Source organism: Sciurus carolinensis, chromosome 8 (assembly GCF_902686445.1).
Source record: "Sciurus carolinensis chromosome 8, mSciCar1.2, whole genome shotgun sequence".
Lineage (NCBI taxonomy): Eukaryota > Metazoa > Chordata > Mammalia > Rodentia > Sciuridae > Sciurus > Sciurus carolinensis.
Window position 1 is genome coordinate 132,173,603 of NC_062220.1, and position 20,118 is coordinate 132,193,720.

Below are 20,118 nucleotides of genomic sequence, written 5' to 3' on the forward strand. Positions count from 1 at the left end.
GATGGCCGCGCCCGGTGGCGCCGTGAGCGACTCAGAGAGTAGTAGCAGCAGCGATGCGGAGGAGCTGGCGCGGTGTCGTGAGGCGGCAATGCCGGCCTGGGGCTTGGAGCAGCGTCCGCGGGGAGCAGAGAAACCACGAGGCGGTAGGGGGCTGTGTTCCGGGAGGCTGTCCATGGAGCGTGAGTTATTCCCTTGGGGCTAGAGAGCATGGATGGTGAGGAGGGAGTCCCCGGGACTTGACTTCTTCCCGGAGAGCGTGGAGATTCAGGGTGCAGTAGGGAGGGTGGTTCCATTGTCCCAGAGGAAGAAACTGAGACACCTAAATGTCTCCTGACTGCACTTTCTGCGGTCCATCCTTACTGCTGCACAGCCTCCTCTCTCAGATGACTGGCAGCCCCTCTGCCTATATTTTCGCGTCCAGTCCAACCTTTCCTCACCTCCAGTACATTCTCCCACCCCTGGTTGCCCACGAGCTCTGTCCAACACGTCTCTCAGACTTTGACGGGCTCTCTAGGGCCCTGGGGATAAATCTAAAATCCCTCAGCATAATCATGATTAGAATCCAGCGGGTCCTTGTATTTGGAGTGGAAAAAATACTGCATCTTAGTTTTCATTTACCGTAACCTGAAATTTAGCAAGTCTCTCCATCATGCATATAAAGCAACAAGTCACAGTTGTTTTGATAATACCTGTTGTTTTGTTACAACATAAATCACCAGATTTTCGTATTGCATTACAGTCTTTGTCACTATGTCAAAATATTTTTCTTACATTGGGAGGAAATCATTTAGACTCACTTTGCTTAAAATTACAGTGAATTTTAGACCCATTACTAGATCTTATTTAATAAAGAAGATCTGTATTAATAAAGAAGGACATACACTAATGTGTTTGGTTGTTTATTATTATGATAGCTAAATTTCAGCATTGTTGGGGTTTTTCATAATTCTGCATGTTGCATTTTATGCATCTGATACATTCTGAAAAGGGATCCAGGCTTCACTGTTCTGCTAAAGAAGGCCGAGGTACAAGAAGGATAAGATCCATACATTTGTTTAAGGACTTTTTATAAGCCTTTTGGTGACTCATTCCCTGCCTGCTTCTCCCTGGTGTTCCAGCTACAGTCCACTTCCCACAAGTACACACCAGACCACACTCTACCCTCATCTCTGAACATAGAGGACTGTAATTTTCTCTGCAGGTTCCATTTTCAAATCTGCTTCTCTGTCTCCATCACTTGCCAGCAGTAAGAACTTGGGCACGGTATTTACATCCTGCTGTACCTGAATTTCCTCTTCTGTACATTGTAGCACCTACCTCATAAGGTCAGGAAGTTACTGAGATGATGCATCTGTAGTGTTTGGCACATATCAGAGGCCCAATAAAAGGCAGCAATGTGTGGTTGATTTATGTTCATGAACTGCTTGCCCTTCTTCTAGGCCTAACTCTTGCTCATCCATTAAGATACTGAGACAAAACCACTTGGGGGAAGCTTTCTCAGTCTTTCAAGTCTCTTACCTGCCTTGTGTGTGCCCCCTTCATTCTTTGTGTGATTCCCTTTGTAAATAGCGCTTTCCTTTCTTCTTGCAATTTACCTCTTTGTCTTTTTTGCCTTTAATTCTGTATCTCTAGCCAATACGTGCTGCACGAATGCTTATTGAGAGGTTATGTGATATGAACTTCATGAAGGCTGGAACCTGGCCCGTTCTCTCACCACGGTACTCCCAGGACCTTAGCACAGTGCTTGAATGAATGAACTTGCACAAAGGGCACCTCACTGATGAGTGAGGGGGCCAGGATTACAGCAGACTCCCAGTCTGGTTTCTTCTGTTGTGAACAATGGGTTCCTGTCGGTGGTGTTAAGAGAGAAACACCTGAGGGGCTAGGGCTGGGGCTCAGTGGTAGAGCACTTGCCTAGCATGTGTGAGGCACTGGGTTTGATCCCCAGCACCACATAAAAAAAACTAAATAAATAAAATAAAGATAGTGTGTCCATCTACAACTAAAAATATTATTAAAAGAGAGAGATAAATACCTGAGAAGTGGTATCCAAGGTATCAGCTTTACAATTCATTGCTTTTGTGACATTATAAATCCCCTGCTAGCCTGGGTGTTGTGGTTCACACCTGTTCCCAGCTACGTTAGAGGCTAAGTCAGGAGGATCACAAGTTTGAAGATAGTCTGGCTCAGGGGGAAAAAGAAAGCAGGGTTGGGGCTGGCTCTGGAGTACAGCACCTGACTAGCAAGGCCCTGGTTCTAATTCACAATACAAGGAGGGGGAAAATTCTCTGCTATGAGAGTAAATGTAGCTGCTAATAATAAGTACTTTTCTTGATTGAGCACCTACTGTGTGCCTGGCAAGATACTGGACATTTAGACAGTCATGGGTGGCATAATAATGCCACCATGATGTGTGCTCTTATCCTACACACCTTGTGTTATCTGGTTTAATCTTTCCAGCAGTTCCACAAACAGGGTATTATTAGCTCCATTTTATTTGGCCAAGGTCATTCACCTTGTAAAAGCGCAGAACCAGGTGTGAATCTAGACCTATCAGACTCTAAGTCCATGTTCTGAATTGCTTTTATGTCACCCCACCTGACAAGTGTTTTTTGTTCTCACCCTTTGGTCTGTGACCATGTGGAAACGTAAGTCACTGTTTTATGAATGCAGTCTTCTACAGCTTTTAAGTGCAGTGATGAGGCACTGGTCACCAGACCTCCAAACCACTTAAATTTGGGGGTAACATATACTTTGATTAATTTGTATGACATTTATTTCAAACCAAGGCACAGTCCTAAGAGATAAGATTAGAAATAAAAAAAATAACAAATGCTGTGGCTTTCAGATGCAAGAAGATGAGCACGTAAAGTGCCCATAACACTAACTCTAGAAGATGGGTAATCTTATCCCCACAGTAATGAGGAGAACACAGGCTCAGGGATGTAAAGTGTCTTGCCCAGAGTCACACAACTTGTTGGTGGCAGAGCCAGGACCCCGCCGAGCTGTCTCCCCCTGGAGGTGGATACCTGCCGTGTCTGTGGCAGGACCTGATGTTCCTCTACAGTCCATGGCAGGAGACAGTCTTCCTCATGACTGTGAAGACGTCCAGCTGGGCATCCGCATACCCACCTCTAGGAGCATCAGGCCCTTCTTGCAACTTCACTGTGCTCCAGGGCACATCCACATAGATCACAGTGTGCCAGGACTCAGGACATGTGACTCTACCCTGGCATGGGCATAGCAGGGCCCCTGGAGTTGTTCAGTGCACTGCGCCCCTACACTGGGCCTGGAGTACCACAGATCCAGTCTGTTCAGTTGGCTCCTCAAAGACACAAGCCCATTTTGTCCCGTTATTCAAGCCAGAAACCTCAAAGCTGTCTTCCACTCATCCCTGACACCTGCATCCAGTCCATGGACTCCATCTTCAAACTGCATGTATCAGGAATCCTCAGTCATTGCAGGGGACTCCCTGCATCTACCTTGTCCCACTCTGATCTCATTCCACATAGAGGCCATAGAATAGAATTTCTGTATAATTATAAAAATATAAGTCAATTTATGCCCCTCTTCTTGCCAGAATCCTCTAGTGGCTCTTCTTCAAAGCCCAGGTCCTCACGTTTGCCCACATGGGGTCCTCTGTGATGCGGCCCCCAGGAGTTCTTCATCTCTACTGTGCCCCGCGCTGGTTGGATGGGCCCTTGCCTACTGGCCTCCTTGCTGGTTCTTGTATGCCAGACAGGTTTTTGCCTCAGGGCCTTTGCAGATGCTCTTCCCTCTGCCCGGAAGGCTCTCTCCCAGATATCCACTTAGTTCACTCCCTCACCTCTCTGATATATGTTCCACTGTTATCTTAGCAGTGAAGTCTCCCCGCCCACCTTTATACAGTGACCCCCCAGCACAGCCCTTCTCTCTCCTCTGCATTGTTTTGTTTTTTAATTTACCGACCATTATCCAATTTTATAATTAGTCTTTACATGTAAAGACTAATAACAGACATCTGTCTAGAATATAAGCCGCACGAGGATAGAATTAACCTCTAAGTTGTTCTACAACTAAAAATGCCTAGTTATTAATAGGCAGTAAGTATTTGGTTGAGTGGATGACCACCAGGTCAGACATTCCCAGTCTTTTGGCTTCAAAAATGTGATCAGTACAAAGAGCCACCTTCTTCTGTCTTCTTCCACAGCACTTGGCACAGAGCCAGGCACATAGTAGGCACTCAACAAATAGTACAGATCAGCATGGCGGTCGATAGGCTCTCTGGAGCCAGGTGGCCCCGGTCCTCCTCCCAGCTCTGTTGAATTGGCTATTAGGCGCTGCCCAGGTTAACTTTGCATTTGCTTGCAGCTCCCCCTTCTGCAGGTGGGGATAATAGTAATCTATCTAATGGGACTTGTAAATCACTTTAAAAAGTGCCTGGCACATGCAGATGTTTTTATGTTGCCTCTAATTCCTCAATCTTCATTTTTCCACAGATGCTGCCAATAACAAGTTGCCAGCCTCCCAGCTGAGCCTCAGGTACTGTGCATTGAGAAGAGAAGTTTCCTTTACTCATCAACAGATACTGTATGTGTGCGCCAGCTGCTAGGTTAGATGCCAGTCCAGCTGTCGGAGTGAAATAGACACGTGTCTGCCTTTGTCGGGGGTCTTTGGGGCTAGCCGGAGGCGAAGTTCTTTTGTGTGTGTTGCAGGCATAAAGTGGATGAGCATGAACAAGATGGCAACGAGCTTCAGACCACCCCCGAGTTCCGAGCCCACATAGCCAAGAAGCTGGGAGCCCTGCTGGACAGGTGAGCCACCGTGCATGCTGACACCAGCTGCTGTGACACTGGCTGGCTGGAAGCTCGTGGTGTCTGAGCAGGCACACGGCATTGCCCCCCGTGCATTCATCAGCAGCACGTCACGTAGGTGGGGCGGAGGTTCTTATTCCCAGGCGAGGAAACAGCTTTCAGCAAGGACATGTGTTTGCTGGAAGTAACAGGGAGTAAAGGACAGAGACGGGCCTCAGACCATCTGTGTCCGACTCCAAGGTTAAGGTGTTCTTTACCCTGCCTTATCCTGCCCTCGTGAGAATAAGAGAGGAACCCTGAGAAGCAGAGCTCATTCCTACCACAAGAGGACAAGGAAGGACACAATCATATTTCTTGGGTGTTCTCTGTGTGCCAGGCACTGAGCCAGTTCTCTGTCCTACATTCCCATTCCTAATACGCTTCCTGCTACACTGGTGCAAGGACACTTGGACAATTGGGCCTGAAGGATTCAAGCAGAGAATCCTGCGTTCCATTTCCCATACTGTCTCTTGTGTATCCTAACACCACTCTTTGTTTATGGTAGTAAAGCAGGAGCAAGATTTTTTTTTTTCCTATCAGGAATTGCACCCAGGGCCCCTTAAGCATTGAGCCACTCCCAGCCCTTCTGTCCTTTTTTCATGTTTTATTTAGAGACAGGACCTTGCTGAGTTGCTTAGGTCTTGCTAAGTTGCTAAGGCTGGCTTTGAACTTGCAATCCTCCTGCCTCAGCATCCTACCCTGCTGGGTTAAACGCGTGCACCAGGAACAAGATTCTTAACATCTGCCTCAAGCATTTTCCTCAATTCAGAACACCATTATCTACTGCAGTTTAGACTCTTAATATTCTCCCTAAATCTATTGTTTATTAAATGAGCGATATTCCTTACATCCAACATTTTAGCCTGAGCTTTTAAAATGGAGTACTTTGGAAAAGGTCAAAGGGTACATTGGAAGGTATAGAGAACCTCAATATCTCAAAATATTATTCTGCCAGATATATTTTAGTATGGAAAAACCAACCATTCAACTTCATTTTATTCAAATAAACATACTTGTTTAGAAAGGGGAAAAAAAGGAAAAGAAAAGATAGTCTTTAAAGAATCAGGTTGGCATTCTCAAAGCGAGTGCCACGAGTGCTGCCGTTTTAGGCCTCCCCGGCTACTATAACAAAATACCACAAACAGGGTGGCTTATAGACACAGAAATGTCTTCCTCGCGTTTTGGATACGTTTGGGAAGTCCAAGATCCAGGTACTGGCAGACTCAGTGTCCAGCGAGGCCCTCTTCTTAGTTCACAGATGGCCCCTTCTCACCCTCTCACATGGTGGAAGGGACAAGTGTTCTCCCTCTCGAGGTGGAAGGGACAAGTGTTCTCCCTCTCGAACCTCTTTTACAAAGGCATGAATCCCATTCGTGAGTGCCCCGGCCCCATGGCCGAAGCACCTCCGGAGACCCCACCTCCTAATGCATCACCTTGGAGATCAGGATTTCGACATAGGAATTGATTTTAGGGGCACACAAACATTCAGACATTGGGCCTGGCCCACAGTGCAGCTCTAGAGACAGGGATCCAGCCGCAGGGAAACTTGAGGAGCGCTGCCGTCTGTACGCGTCCACGTGCCCTTGGAGAACAGGTGCGCTAGTGTGTTCAAGGCGCTGGGAGCTCCTGTGGCGGCCAGGCCTGTGCCAGCTGCTTAGCCCAGCGTTTCCAGGCTCATTGGCCACAGTGCCTTGGCTTCGTGGCAGATCCATGCATACGCAGCGGAACGCATGGCCGGACAGGCTGCTCTCTCTGTCCTGATTGACAGCCCTGGCGGGTTTTGAAAGGGAGAGGAGTGTTTGGGGCCATTGTCCTTCAATTTGAAGTAAATGTGAAAAGCGACAGATGGGCCTTCCCAGAGTGTCGAACAACTATTCCTGTGAGGCTGGACATCTGGCCAGAGCCCGCAGCCCAAGCCCCCACGACGTTAGTGCCAGGCCCCCCTCCAGGGTGTGGTGAGGGGCTTTAGGAAGGCCGGGTACATCTCACCCTGAGGGCAGTTTTTCTTCATGAGCGGTTGGCTCCTGGGTGACCAGGGCCTGCTTGACTTTGCGTTGAGCCCACACAGATGCTTCCCCACGTGGAAATCAGCAGAATGCTGGTCACCATAGCCAGGTACTCCCTGTGCTGCTTCCTGGTTCTCTCCAGAGACACTTAAATGCTAACCGGGTAGGCCACTTGACGTTTTCGACAGGATCGCTCTTTGTTGTAGGGGCTGCTCTTCGTGTCACAGGATGTCTAACGGCACCCCTGGCCGAGGAGGTGCTGATGACACCTGCCCCACCAGTCACGACAACCAGCCGTGTTTCCAGGCGTTGCCCAGTGCACCCGGCGACCTGGCTGAGCCACTCTCAGGCCAGGGACCAGGGCCTGGTCGGCCTCATCTCACTCCCTCTCCCAGAACTCTTCCTGGCAGGGCTCTGGGGGGCCTGTGACATGCAGAGGGGAGTCGGCAACGCTGAGCGCTGCGGGCCTGCCGCGGGGTGAGAGCGTGGCTCCTGCAGGGCAGTGATTCTCCCACGTCAGCAGGGACCCGCCTCCTGCCTCTAGAGAGCAGTAGATGATTTCCAAGAGGTCCTAGGAAGCCGTTGCTTATCCTCATGACACTTCACCACCACCGCTACCCTGTCCTGAGCACCTGTAGTCGCCAGACTGCGCCAAGGGCTCGACGTCCATTTTCTCATCCAGTCCTTTTCCTAACAGGCAGGGACTGTTGTCATCCCAGTTCACAGATGCGGACAGACTGAGAGGAGTGCAGTCATGTGACAGGCGGGGTCACAGCCAGTGAGTAACAAAGCCAGCGCTCAAAACCCAGGGCTCGCTGGGTGCAGTGGGTGTGGCTGTGATCCCACTGGGAAGGCTGAGGCAGCATGACAAGTTCAAGGCCAGCCTCTGCAGTTTAGCAGGGCACTGTCTCGAGAGAAGAGGAGCTGGTGTAGAGCACCCCTGGGTTCAGTTCTCAGCATCACAAAAACGAAAAAGCACAGGGGGCTCTGAGGTCTGAATCACGTCCGTCAGTGGGTCGTATCAATTTCGGTTTCCTGGCTATAATGCTGTACTCTATAGTTATGCGTGGTATTTGGAATCTCTGTATTATTTCTTGCAACTCCATATTATTTCAGGTCAATCTATAATTAATTACCTCAAACTCTTTAAAAATGAAGGAAAAAGCCAGGTATAGTGGCACACGCCTGTAATCCCAGAGGCTTGGGAAGAGGATCACAAGTTCAAAGCCAGCATCAGAAATTTAGCAAGGCCCTAAGCAACCTACTGAGACCCTGTTGCTAAATAAATTTTTTTTAAAAAGATTGGGAAGAAGGCTGGGGTTGTGGCTCAGTGATTGAGTGCCCCTGAGTTCAATCTCTGGTACCAAAAAAAAGGGGTGGGAAATGAGCAGGGCTGCCCTGTTCTAGAAGCTGACCTCTGAACCACTCCTCTAGACTGGTCGTATTTCCCTTTTTGTGCTACCTGCTGGGAAGCTCAAAGCAAAGTGTTCGGCCTTTCTCCAACAAGTGTCTAAGGAGGACTTCCTCCTCACACTCTCAGCTCTTTCTGTTCCTTCTGGCATTTTTTTTTCCTGCCCTTCTTGAAAATGCATTCTTTATTTCTTTGAACTGTATCTTTAAAAGTTCTTCACTTTCTGGAATACAGTTTCTTTAAACAAAAGAAACCTTGCAGTTTGAGTCAGAAGGGGCTGTTCAGCGGGGCATGGCTGTGGGCATCATCAGCCTTCTCGTGGGGCCGTGTGATCTCCACTCTTGCACTCAATCAAGATCATGTGCCTTGTCACCTCCACTTAAAAATAATCTTTTTTTAATTTAAAAACCAAAATTACTTTTATCGTTACCCAAAATCACATCCTAAATCAGCCACCTCCTCTCCCCTTAGCTCCATCACCATCTCAGAAGTAGTGAAGGAGCCAAGGACAGCCAAGGAGCACAAGGTGGCCTCGGAGGATGACGGTGAGTGGTCCCTGCCAGTGGCAGCTGTTGTTTATTGAACACCTGCTTGTGACCTGGAGCTGGGCGGGACAGTGTGGGTTTATCATCTCCTTTCACCCACTCATGCTCTGGCCTGAGGCGGGAACCATCATGGTACCCCGTGCACAGACCAGGGAACCGAGGCTCTGAGACACAGATGGCTTGTCTGCACTAACCTCGTCTGCCTGACCCTGGGCAGGAGCACTTTCCCCCCGAGCCTCTCTGGCCCCTGCCCAGCTCTGTGAGCTCGTGGGAGGCCGCCTAGGTACCTAGGAGGCTCGACCACTGACTTCCAGAAGCTCTGCGGGGCTCATGGCCCCAACCTGGCAGCTGCTGCCCCTGCAGGCACCGGCACCCTGGCTCCATCAGGCATGGACCAGGCCTCTCTCAGATGAGGCCTCGGCTTGCAGTCGCATGACAGTGACTCCCAGGTGTTCATCTCTGGACCAGGAGCTCCTTGAGGGCAGAGGCACCGGGAGAGGGGAGGTTGGCACCCAGCAGTGCTGACTTTGCCCCTGTGAATCTTAGGCTTCCGCCTTTTCTTCACATCCATCCCCGGAGGCCCTGAGGAGGAAGCTTCTCCCCGACCCCACCGAAAGCGCCAGCCCTCCAGCTCCAGGTGAGAGCCCGTGTCCTCCTCACAGCGCCTCCTTGTTCTGCCTCCTGTCTTGGCCATGCCCCTGGAACAATGAAGCAGACTCCAGACCAAAGGAAGGGGCCTGTCAAGTAACTGGAGAATCACACCCAGGAGGGGGCTTGCTTTGGGGTTCTTTGGGGGTGGCTCTGGATCTTTACTGTTTTATAAGCACTCGATTTGGGCCAGATTCCTGATTTTCTTTTAGTTGCCTCCTGAGATCCCTGTGAGGTCTGGATTCTAAGACCCCATTTTGTAGATGAAGATACTAAGGATCAGAGAGGTTAAGTCACTTAATGAGGCCACAGGGCTGGTAAGCAGAGAAGCTAGTATTAGAACCCAGGTCTGCCCACTCCCAGGCCTGAGCTTTCAAACCGAGACTGACCATCTGAGACTCTGACCAAGGGAGGGTGGCGAAAGGCGACTTTGGGACCTGCCCTGACCCCAGCTGACCCGCACTGCCCTCCCCTTGCAGCAGTGAGGACAGTGACGAGGAGTGGCAGCGGTGCCAGGAGGCAGCCGTGTCAGCCTCTGACGTTCTCCAAGAGTCAGCCATCCACGTTCCCGTCAAGCTGGAGAAGGAGGCCAAGAAGAGGAAAAGGAAGCTGAGAAAGAAAGCCGACCAGGGGGCAGGCACTGGTTCAGCCACAGCCGCCAGCCCCGCCCGCGGGACCACAGTCCAGACCCAGGAAAAGACACAGGCCAGCGGGGACCAAGTATCACCGGGGACCAAAAAGAAGAAAAGGAAGAAAAAGGCAAAGAAACCCAGCAAGGTGTCGCCATTTCCAGCAGCAGAGAGTGAGGCCCCCATGCCTGCAAACTGACCCAGTCTGTGGGCACCGCACGCCCACGCTCCAAGGACGAGTCACCCACGGGCGGCACCACGCCAAGTTGAAGCATTTGGCAAAGCCAGACTCCGCCCACAAGACCTGACAATGCCTGGGCTTGCCCAAGAGTCTGGGCAGAGACGTGGCTGTAGGGTGAGAAGCCTCAGCAAGGCCTGCCCCTCTGTTTCCACTGAGGGTGGGGGTGGCCCTGTGCTTCTAGAGTATTCTATGGCCTCAGGGAATTGTCCACCTCTTCAAGACTAGTGGTCCAGTGGTAAGTTTCCATCTCCCATTACTCTCTGAGGTGGGCAAGATCTTTCTCCCTCCCCCACTTCTTCAGCTTGGTGTGGAAAAGTCTTTAGAAAATGAGGGACGAGGCCCCCAAGATGCCAAGTCCCAGGGAACCTTTTGCCCTCCCTCTACCCCACATCAGTTTTCCAGAACATTGGGAAAAGAGGAAGATTCCACCCCGCTGCCCAGTTCTCCAGAACTTTCTTTCTCCACATTTGTGAATTTATCAAACACAATGATGTCTCTGAGCCAACTAACTTACAAAAAAACAAATTGTCAGTGGGCTGGGGATGTGCATCCCAGCACCCATGAGCCTAGTTTCATGCAGCAGGGGTTCTGCGAGGAGTAGACGCTCAAGATGAAGGTGCGATTCTGGCTTCGTCCTCTTGTGAGCATGCGCACTGCAGCCTGTCTCCACGCCCAGGCCCCCAGCCTGCCTCGGCCTTGGGTGACTCATTGACAAGCAAGAGGTTTCCACATGTTTCTTAGTGACTTTACTAAAAGTTAAATAAACGTACAGGCTCCCCCACAGCTGGCTACAAGCCGCAGAGGTGCTGGTTCTCCCAAGGCCCAGGTTCTCCACCGCAGGCCCAGGAGGTAAGGTCACGTGCGCCCTGGGTTGGCAGCTGCTCTGCCCTTCCCAGGGGTGCTCAGGACCTCAGACTCCTCAGGGTGGCTGCCAGCTGCCTAGACCCCAGTTCGCAGCCAGCTGGGCTCCCAAGCATCAGTCCATCCATGCAGGTGGCCCCTCATCTTGCCACGCTTCTCCCTCTGGACCTCCGCTCTGCCCGCTGCTCAGGCCTTGCTGCCTTCTGAGGTTGGTAACCACCCACCTCCAAAAAAAGAAGGGTCTGCAGGGCCCCAGGGCCAGAGGAGCTGCTGCCCTGGGACCTGGACTTGACACAGCTGGTCACAGGAGCAAGGACGACCTCTTCGTCCCGAAGTGGTCTGTCTGGTAGTGGCAGGATGCTAGCTGGCTTCAGAAGGCCTGAGGTCAGGAACACATGTCCAGGAAAATGAGGGGTCCTGGAGGCCGTGGAGAGGGGGTGGCTCTGGACAAGGGAGGCAGGAGAGCCCTGCGTGCCTTCCCCATTGCTTGAGCTGCCCAGGGCTTGGGCACGGAGCCCCAGGCCTGGGAGAAAGCAGCCACTGGGACGTGCCTGGTGCGTGGGGACGGGTGCGTATGGGTGGACTTGTGGCTCACTCACTGGAAGGAGCTGCGCAGGGCCAAGCAGCCCGTGGATGCAGAGGTGACCATGCGGCCATGCTGATCTAGGGCCTCACAGGGCTCAGCGAGTCACAGCCGCTGGGCTTGTGCCGAGAGAAGCGTGCCTCCAGGGCTATCCTCAGGCCCGAGCTGGGGCACCAGGGTCAAAGGCTGCCCCTTTCTCTTCCAAATAACAGCAGGTCGTCCAGCAGCTCAGGTAGTCCCTCCAGGATCCTCCAGGAACAACTCTGCTTCCCAGCGCTCCACAGTCCCCTCTTGGGCAAGTGACACCCTCCTCAGTTGAGGCAGCTTTCGGAGGCTGCAGAGTGGGAGGTGGGAACGAGTCGGGTTTTCCAGGAAAGGCAGCTGTCCTGTGGGGCGCCAGCTGGGCAGGCTCAGAAGCCCTCCAGGTGGTGGCGACTGCTGCCTTGTCACCCCCAGGCAGGCAGTGCAGGCTCCAGGGCCCAGCCCCTGGTAGGTTGCCGAGGTTACTGGGAGGAGGAGGCCATCTGCGTGGAGATGAAGGTCTCAATGACGCCGTGGTTGGATGGCAGCAGGTGGCTGTGGCCGCTGGCGGAGTCGGAGCTCTGGTACAGCACCAGGCTGCTGGAGGACACTGCAGGGGCAAAGGAGGCTGCTGGCTGCCGGCCACACCCCCTCGGGCCCACTACCTGCCCCTCCCTAAGGGCAGGAGAGGCAGGGCCTCACCTGAATCAGCAGGTTCCAGGAACCCCAAAGGCAGGCCTCTACCTGAGGCCACCCAAAACGTGGTTCCCACACTAGTGGGAACACTACAGAAGTCCAGGCAAGGTGACATGGTAGTTGTATGTCAGCTCAGCTAAGCTGAATCAAATACTAATTTTGTTTCTGGGAAGGTATTTTGTGGATGTGGTTAACATCTACAGTCACTTGGCTGTAAGTAAAGGAGGTTCCCCTTGATAGTGTGGGTGGGCCTCAGCTAATCAGTCGAAACCTGAAGAGCAAAGCCAAAGTTTCCCAGAGAAGGAATTGCTGTGCCTCAAGACTGCAGAATTGGCTCCTGTCCAGGTGGCCAGCCCGCAGATGACAGGCTTGCCAGCCCCCCAGTTACATGAGCCAGTTCCTTACAGTAAACCTCCCTGCGTGGAGTGCACTTCCAACTGGGCCTGTGTCTCTGGAGAACCCTGACGAATGGATGGGGGTAAGAGAATGGGCTTTGGGGTTGGACCTGGGTTCATGTCCTGGCTCTGCCACCCAGTAGATGAGACAGGTCCGTCACCTCGAGTGTCCACTTCCTCATCTGTAAAATGAGGATAAGGCACATGCCTCATGGGGTAGAGCCAGAGCTGGAACGCAGAGGGCCCGTGGTCATGCTGCAGCCCTCGGGGCTGGGGGACCTGGGGCCTCCCGAGGGACGGCAGTTGCCTGAACTCAGAGGTCCTGGTGGCCACCCCAGGCCTCAGCACCCAGCAGCCCAACTCCTAGGCCTGCTCTTAGCCCCGGTTGCACACTGGGGACCTCTAGGGTCGCCAGGGCATGACCAGGAGAGGGTGGAGTGAGTGGCCAGACACACCACTGGGGTGTAGGAACGTGAGTCTTTCCAATCCCTCAAAAGAAGCCAGAAAGCCAGATTCCTCTGTGAAAGCTCTAGATTTTTAAATGTTGCCCATTGATTCGAAGAACATTAAACGCTGAGCCCAACTCCTCCCGTCTGAGTGGCTTCTGCTCCACAGCAAGCCCAGCTCAGGCTCACACCCTCTGCTGCCATTCGGAGCCATCTCGGCCTTAACTGAGTCCATCCTAGCCAGGGTGTGGGGACGCCTCCCTGTGGCTGTGCCCACACTTGGTGCCCTCACTACAGAGGCCAGGTTTGGGGCCCGCCCCACCTGCCTCTGCCCAGCACACACCGCCCCATCCCGCCCGACTCGGGGACAGCGAGCAGGGGGCATGACAAGCGCCACTCACCTGTGGGACTGGCGCTGAGCCTGTGGGCAGGCTGCAGGTGCTGGATGCTGGCAGGGTCCTGGCTGGGGATGTGGATGGTGGTGGCCGGAGAGGCCGGTGCGTGAAGCCCAGACTCACTGGAGGCGTCGGTGTCCGAGGCGAAGACCTGGGGGACCAGAACAGCCCCCTGAGCCCTGGTGCATGGAGCAAGAGGCTCGGGGACGGGGCCAGGAGGGGGCCGGACAGGCCAGCGCCTTACCTGCTTGGTGGGCGTGAGGCTGGCAAGGGCGCTCAGGTTGGTGGTGTCGGTGATGAGCATGGTCTGCGGGAGCAGGCCTGTGTGGGTGTACTGGGCCACCTCGGGCTTGTGGCTGTAGAGAGCTGGCGGGGACACAGGGGGCGAGAGGATGGACACGGCTCCCTGGAGCTCCCCTGGAGGCCTCAACAGTGCTCTGGGGGGTCACAAGGCTGCTGAATGGCCTGGCTCCAGATAGAGGGTTGGCCCTCCCTCAGGGACCTGCTCAGCTGGAATTGATGGAGCGGAACCTGGGAAGGCCAGGGGCCAATTCCTGGAGACCACGGGCTCGAAAAGGAATGGACAGTGCAGGTGCAGTTGGACTCGGCACAAGCACCACAGTACTAAGCGCAGGTGCTGTTGCACGAGCACAGGCCTCAGAAGAGAAGGCAGGTGGCCCCCGTCCAGGTGAGCAGGGCAGAGGACAGTCATGCACCTCTCCAACGCGTAAGCCAGTGTTTCCCGTCAGCACCTCCAGGAGGCACAGACACTCAGTGCCTGGATGAAGCCCAGCGTCACACACACAGGCACACTTTGGACACAGACATGCTCAGGTCTACGACACTTATTCCAACCACAAGTTCCAGAGGTTTCCATAGTTGGCCCCAGGGCCCAATTGGTGGTAAACCCCGACCCCCCGACACAAAACCCAGCCACGAGCCACGTGAATCTCTAACCTGCTTCATGAAACTGCTGCAGAAACAAACCCCTTGGGTGGCAGAGCAGCCCCAACCCCGTGGGCACAGTGTGTGACACGTGGCATTTCCACCCAGCTACCCTTCTGAAATAGGAAACAGTGAACTCTGAAGGACCCCTCAGAGCAGGGCTGCGGCCTGGGCCCCCACGCGGGGACACTAGGAACACTCAGAAGCACACTGCAGCACAGCGTCCCCGCGCCCGCCACACACAGCTGTGCGCGTTCACACACGGAGACGCACTGTGACCCGCAGACACCGTCACAGCACCTGCCAAGTCGCCCATGTCCCCTGCTCCCAGCCCAGGGCAAGAGCTCTCACCGTGAGGACCCTGCAGCTGGGCCATGGTGGCCATGAAGGGACTCTGGGCCACGTGGCTCTGCACAGGCGACATGAGAGGCTGCTGGTAGGAAGGATGCAGTGGCTGCGAGAACTGGACCGGCTGCAGGGTGGTCAGGCTGCTGCCCATGCTGTTGATGACCGGCACACTCTGCGCCTGGGTGGAGGCCAGGCCTGGGGCGGGAGGGCGGGGTCAGCTGGGCCACGCCCAGGCCCCCTAGACTCAGCCGGCCCCCCTGGAGGCACCATCCCCCTTCCCAGAGCCCCCATCAGCAGAGGGCGGGGCCGTCAGCAGACAGCCCGCACTGGGACCACCGCGAACTCACGACCCTGGCGAGCCCCCCCTTCTCTGAGCCTCTAGCTGCCTTCAGCTGGTGGGGGGGAGGGCGATGACCCCTCCACAGGCTGTCAGACTGGGTGCCCCGGAACCCTGGTGTTCCACAGCAGAGCAGTGCCCTGGCTCAGCTCCCTGCCGCCCCTGGCAGCAGCTCCCTCTCTGTCTTTTATGTGGATTTACATAATAATTTCAGCAAATAAAGGCTTTCTGGGCTTTTTTAAAAAGTAGGCCCATCCACCCCCTTACCGGGCTCTGCTTCCCCTCTTCCCGTCTGAGGCACTATGTCATCTAGTATTATGCTTATTGCCTCCCACACTGGGCTCTCTGAGATTCGGGTCGATTGGTTCATTTGTGCACTCAGAAAATGCATGTTCTGCCAGGTGCAGCGGGGCACGCCTGTCATCCCAGCGGCTCAGGAGGCTGAGGCAGGAGGATCGCGAGTACAAAGCCAGCCTCAGAAACTTAGCAAAGCACTTAGCAACTCAGTGAGACCCTGTCTCTAAATAAAATATAAAAAGGGCTGGGGATGCAGCTCAGTGGTTAAGCGCCCCTGGGTTCAATCCCTGGTACCAAAAAGAAAAAGAAAAGAAAATGCACGTTGTATGTACAAACAAATCAATGAGTCCTTAGACTCTGTGGGAGCCTTACAGACACCCCGCCCAGGTGCCTCACCCTCCCTGCCAGCTTACCAATGACCAGGGTGGAGGCTCCCGTGTTGGTGAAGGTGGAGCCCAGGGAGGCAGGCTCACCAGGCCCGATGGTCATGACCCCGGGCAGCGAGGCCATGATGAGGTTCTGGGGCTGCTGGTTGAGGCCTGGAGACGTCTGCTCCAAGCTGTGCAGCGCGGTCAGCGTGCTGACAGGCGGCAAGGGGCCCCCAGTCGCTGAGACCTGCCAAGGGGCGTCAAGCTGAGTCAGGGTGGGGCCCCAGAGAGCCTCCCAGAGGACCACCCCAGGGTCTCCCAGTCAGAGGAAAGTAGGGTCGCAAGGTTTCCCCCTCAGGTCGGGGACTCTCACCAGCTTGGCTTCGGTGCTCAGCAGGCTGTGGCTGGGCTCCAGGCCTGTGGGGGACACTTGGTGCAAAGGCGTGGACACTGTCACTAAAGGACCGCCGCTGCTCGAGGGCGCCTCTGCTGCCTCGCTGGTTGCAGGCTGTCCGTAGCGCACGCCTGGAATGGGGGACGGTGCGCAGGCTCAGCACCCCGCGCGCAGGCTCAGCACCCCCCGAGCGGTCCCCTCCCGCCTCACAGACCTCATCACTCCGTTGGTTGGCTCAGGTCAGTCGGCCACTTTCCAGCCTCAGCAGCAAACTGCTGAGCACCCACCTTGGGCCAGGCCCTGGACTGCCTGCTTCCAACCTCATGTCCCCTGCTGCCCAGTGCTATCCGTGACACACAGTAGGTGCTCAATAAAAGACAATGGAACTGAGCTGAATTGGAGCTACAGGACTTAAACTGAAGGGAACTGAATTGAATGGAATGAACTGGAATTGATTGAATTAAACTGTATCTAGATAAACTGAACCAAAATGGGCTGAGCTTGATTAAGTTGAGCTGAATGAAGCCAAACTGAATTGGATTACATTGACTGGAGCTTTACAGTCAGGACTGCATGTCTGCGGGTTCGGTATTCTGGAATTCAACCAACTGCTGATCGAAAATATTTGGGAAAAAAATTGTCTGTATAGTGGACACTTATGGACTTTTTTCACAGTACAACAGCTATTGACAGAGCATTTACATTGTCTGAGATATGACAAATAATCTAGGGCTGGGGCTGTAGCTCAGTGGCAGAGCGCTTGCCTAGCACATGTGAGGCACTGGGTTCGATCCTCAGCACCACGTGTAAATAAGTAAAATAAAGGTCCACTGACAAATAAAAAAATATTTTTTAAAATAAATAATCTAGAGATGATTTTAAGAATACAGAGGATTGAACTGGTCAAACGCAACTACTACCCAATTTATATAAGGAATCTGAACATCTTTGGATTTTGGTATCTCCAGGGGGTCCTGGGACCCACCTCTTCCAGATACCAAGGGATGACGATAAAATTAAGTGAACGGCCTTGAATTTCATTCAGTTGAACTGAATGGACTGAGCGGGAATCGGCCCTAAATGAGCTACATTGTGGTATAATGAATGAACACAATCCAAGTGAGTTGAAGTGAACCGAGTCGACTGACAGATCGGAAGTGCAGGCGGTACACTGAGCAACGCCAGTCAGGCTGGACCAATCGAAAGGGCAGAGCTGAGTGCAGAAGACCGAGCCTGGGCAGTGAGTGGACGCGGGTGGATGGAAGGGAATAGCAGAGTCCACGGAGCACGTGTGGGGAGGAGAGTGGGCTTGTAAGTGGAACCAAGAGATGCTCAGAGGTTTGGGCGGCTCCTGTCGCCAGGGCAGTCCTCCCCAACTCTCCCGCCTGGCCTCTTGGCCCCTCTACCTGCCGTCCCGATCCACCCACACAGCACTCACCGTGGACTTTACTGGGGGAGAGGGCAGGTGGGGGCAGGCCAGGGGAGCTGTGGGCAGGCAGCGCAGGTCCTGGGCCTGGCCCCGGTGGGGGCCCGCTGTACGTGTCCATGGCCAGCTTGTGCCGAAAGGCTTCTTCTTTGCGCCGGTTGGCGAACCAGTTGTAGACACGCACCTCGGTGACGAGGTTGGAGCCCAGCCCCTGTGCCTGCGATGGTGACACTCCCCTCTGGATGCACTCCGCCCTGCAGAAATGGCCACCCATGAGCCTCCAGGCCAGGCTCAGAGGAGCCCTCTCCTGGGGAAGGTCCTGAGACCTCCGGTTGAGCTCTTCCTGAGAGTTGGGGGTTGGCAGATCTGTATTCTAATACCAGTTCTGCTGTGTGACCTTAGGCAAGTGGCTTAGCCTCTCTGACCTCAGTCATCATAGAAGCAGAACAGCCATAGGGTTGTGCAGAGGACGGAATGAGGTGAATAACCACCCAAAGTGTTGCTTGTAGGAATAGAACAAGGTTCAAGACACTGAGCAGCTGTTGAGACCTCTCAACTCCTTGGGCTAAGCCACACTCATGGACAGCAGGAGCTCTCAAGGACTGGGGAGCCTTCCTCAGGACCCAGTCACCTTGCCCTTCCCCAGCCTTGCCCCAGCGCCCCCCCCCCCCCCAGCCATTCCACCTATTGCATTCCTCCACCAGGGTCTCTCGCTCCTCCTTGCTGGGGTTCTTCTGCCTCTCATAGGCCTGGAACAGGATCTGCTGGGACGCTGGGCCCCACTTGAAACGGTTCCTCCGCCCCTTCTTGGTTGGCAGCTCATCACCTGTGGGCTCCTCAATCAGCCCACCCTGCCCTGCATGGGTGAACTCTGGAGGCACAAAGACACATGAGCAGGGCACTGCCACTCCTGCCTACCCACTTCAGCTCACCTCACCCAATTTTCTCATTCCCCGGGGGGGGGGGGGGGGAGGGTTACAGCTAGCGCTCAGCTCATCCCATCTAATCATCTAATCTAATAATGACAAACATAGCACTCTCCACTTTCTTAATCTGCGACCAAGGCAGACATCACTAATCAACCCCTGCACACTTTTTGTCTGAGCCAAGATATCATCTCCCAGTCCTTCTCGGGACAAGGCTCTGGGTAAGCCTGAGTATTTGTTCAGATTTGGCACATTTTACTAGCCCCATTTTACAGGTGAAAAGGTGAGGTTTAGGGAGGTTATCTATTTTTCCTAGGTCACACAAGAGAGCAGAAACTTGCACCCAGTCTCCTGAATAGCTTCAGACCTACTGTCAACTCTCCAGACCTGGAAATTAAGCTTACAATGCAAGTGTTGGCCAGGAATAAAGAGACCCAGTCAGTCCTCATCGCCTGGTCCCACTTTACAGGAAGGTGATGGGTCAGATTATTTCTGAAGCAGGGCACCTGGAATCCCAGCTACTTGGAAGGCCTCGCAAGCCTCACCTTCTCCTTCTCAGTCCACCTAGAGGGAGGTAGGTGACCTCGCTTCAGCCAACAAGCATGCCACATGCCCCTGCCCGCTGTGATTGGTCCACAGACGTTCCTTCAATAAATAGTGCTGGGTGGTCAATTACATGGGGGAGAAAATGCATCCTGGGCACTAGAAGAATAAAGGCTGAAGCAACTCGTAAAGACAAAATGAATCCTGACTGGGGACGAAATTCACTGGTAAAGTGCTTGCCCGTCATGCATGGGCCCTGGGTTTGATCCCCAGGACCACAAAAAAAAATTAGAATCCTGACTTTCTATCTCACACTATATGTAAAAATCAACCCCATCTAGATTGTGATTCCAAATGTAAAAAGTAAAAGTAAATTATCACGATAAAATACAGGAGAATCTCTTCATGACCTTGAGTTAGACAAAGACTTCATAAACAGGACCCAAAAAGCGCTAACTATAAATGTCAAAATTAGGAACTTTTACTCATCAAATGACATCCAATTTAGAGTGTAAGGCAAACCACAGGGCAGGAGATTATACTTATAGCACTTTTTTTTTAGATGTTGATAGACCTTTATTTTATTCATTTATTTATATGTGTGCTGAGGATGGAACCCAGGGCCTCACACATGATAAGCAAGCGCCCTACCACTGAGTCACCACCCCAGCCCTACAGTACTCATTTTTTAAAGGCATGAGAAAAAAAAAAAGCAGACAATCCAAGAGAAAAAAAAAGAGTAACCTCTCTCTCTGAGCAGGTGGTTTTGTTTTTTGTTTTTGTACCAGAGATTAAACCCAGGGTGCTTAACCACTGAGCCACATC

General features: G+C 53.2%; 2 protein-coding genes across 9 annotated transcripts in view; one reads left to right on the plus strand and one right to left on the minus strand.

Moving 5' to 3' along the window:
- Positions 1-15,191, plus strand: C8H12orf43 (chromosome 8 C12orf43 homolog). Of its 4 annotated transcripts, none has more exons than XM_047560642.1 (6): positions 1-179; positions 4,479-4,521; positions 4,695-4,793; positions 8,721-8,794; positions 9,341-9,431; positions 9,922-15,191. In XM_047560642.1, exons 1-6 carry the CDS (start codon positions 2-4, stop codon positions 10,268-10,270), a joined length of 834 nt encoding a protein of 277 aa, XP_047416598.1. In that variant the 5' UTR covers position 1; the 3' UTR covers positions 10,271-15,191. The 4 variants fall into 4 exon arrangements, with proteins under 4 accessions (XP_047416598.1, XP_047416599.1, XP_047416600.1 ...); XM_047560643.1 differs by having other exon boundaries at positions 9,925-15,191; XM_047560644.1 differs by having other exon boundaries at positions 2-143.
- Hnf1a (HNF1 homeobox A) overlaps positions 11,044-20,118 on the minus strand; it is a 19,137-nt gene continuing 10,062 nt past the window's right edge. Inside the window, exons 3-11 of one of the 5 annotated variants that reach the window (XM_047560638.1) lie at positions 18,509-18,695; positions 17,837-18,078; positions 16,378-16,529; positions 16,050-16,251; positions 15,006-15,197; positions 13,954-14,075; positions 13,716-13,881; positions 12,979-13,050; positions 11,044-12,387 (exon numbers count right to left, since the gene is read on the minus strand). In XM_047560638.1, coding sequence (XP_047416594.1) covers positions 12,260-12,387; positions 12,979-13,050; positions 13,716-13,881; positions 13,954-14,075; positions 15,006-15,197; positions 16,050-16,251; positions 16,378-16,529; positions 17,837-18,078; positions 18,509-18,695 — 1,463 coding nt within the window. In that variant the 3' untranslated portion in view covers positions 11,044-12,259. Of the gene's footprint in view, positions 12,388-12,978; positions 13,051-13,715; positions 14,076-15,005; positions 15,198-16,049; positions 16,252-16,377; positions 16,530-17,836; positions 18,079-18,508; positions 18,696-20,118 lie in introns of all 5 variants that reach the window. The other 4 variants (XM_047560639.1, XM_047560640.1, XM_047560641.1 and 1 more) reach the window with 4 other exon arrangements.

Bases quoted from the DNA above. Each gene is read 5' to 3' on its own strand.
- C8H12orf43 (XM_047560642.1), top strand. From the start codon at position 2: ATGGCCGCGCCCGGTGGCGCCGTGAGCGACTCAGAGAGTAGTAGCAGC. The intron at 4,794-8,720 runs GTGAGCCACCGT...CTCTCCCCTTAG, and splicing joins CTGGGAGCCCTGCTGGACAG to CTCCATCACCATCTCAGAAG. The intron at 8,795-9,340 runs GTGAGTGGTCCC...TGTGAATCTTAG, and splicing joins GGTGGCCTCGGAGGATGACG to GCTTCCGCCTTTTCTTCACA.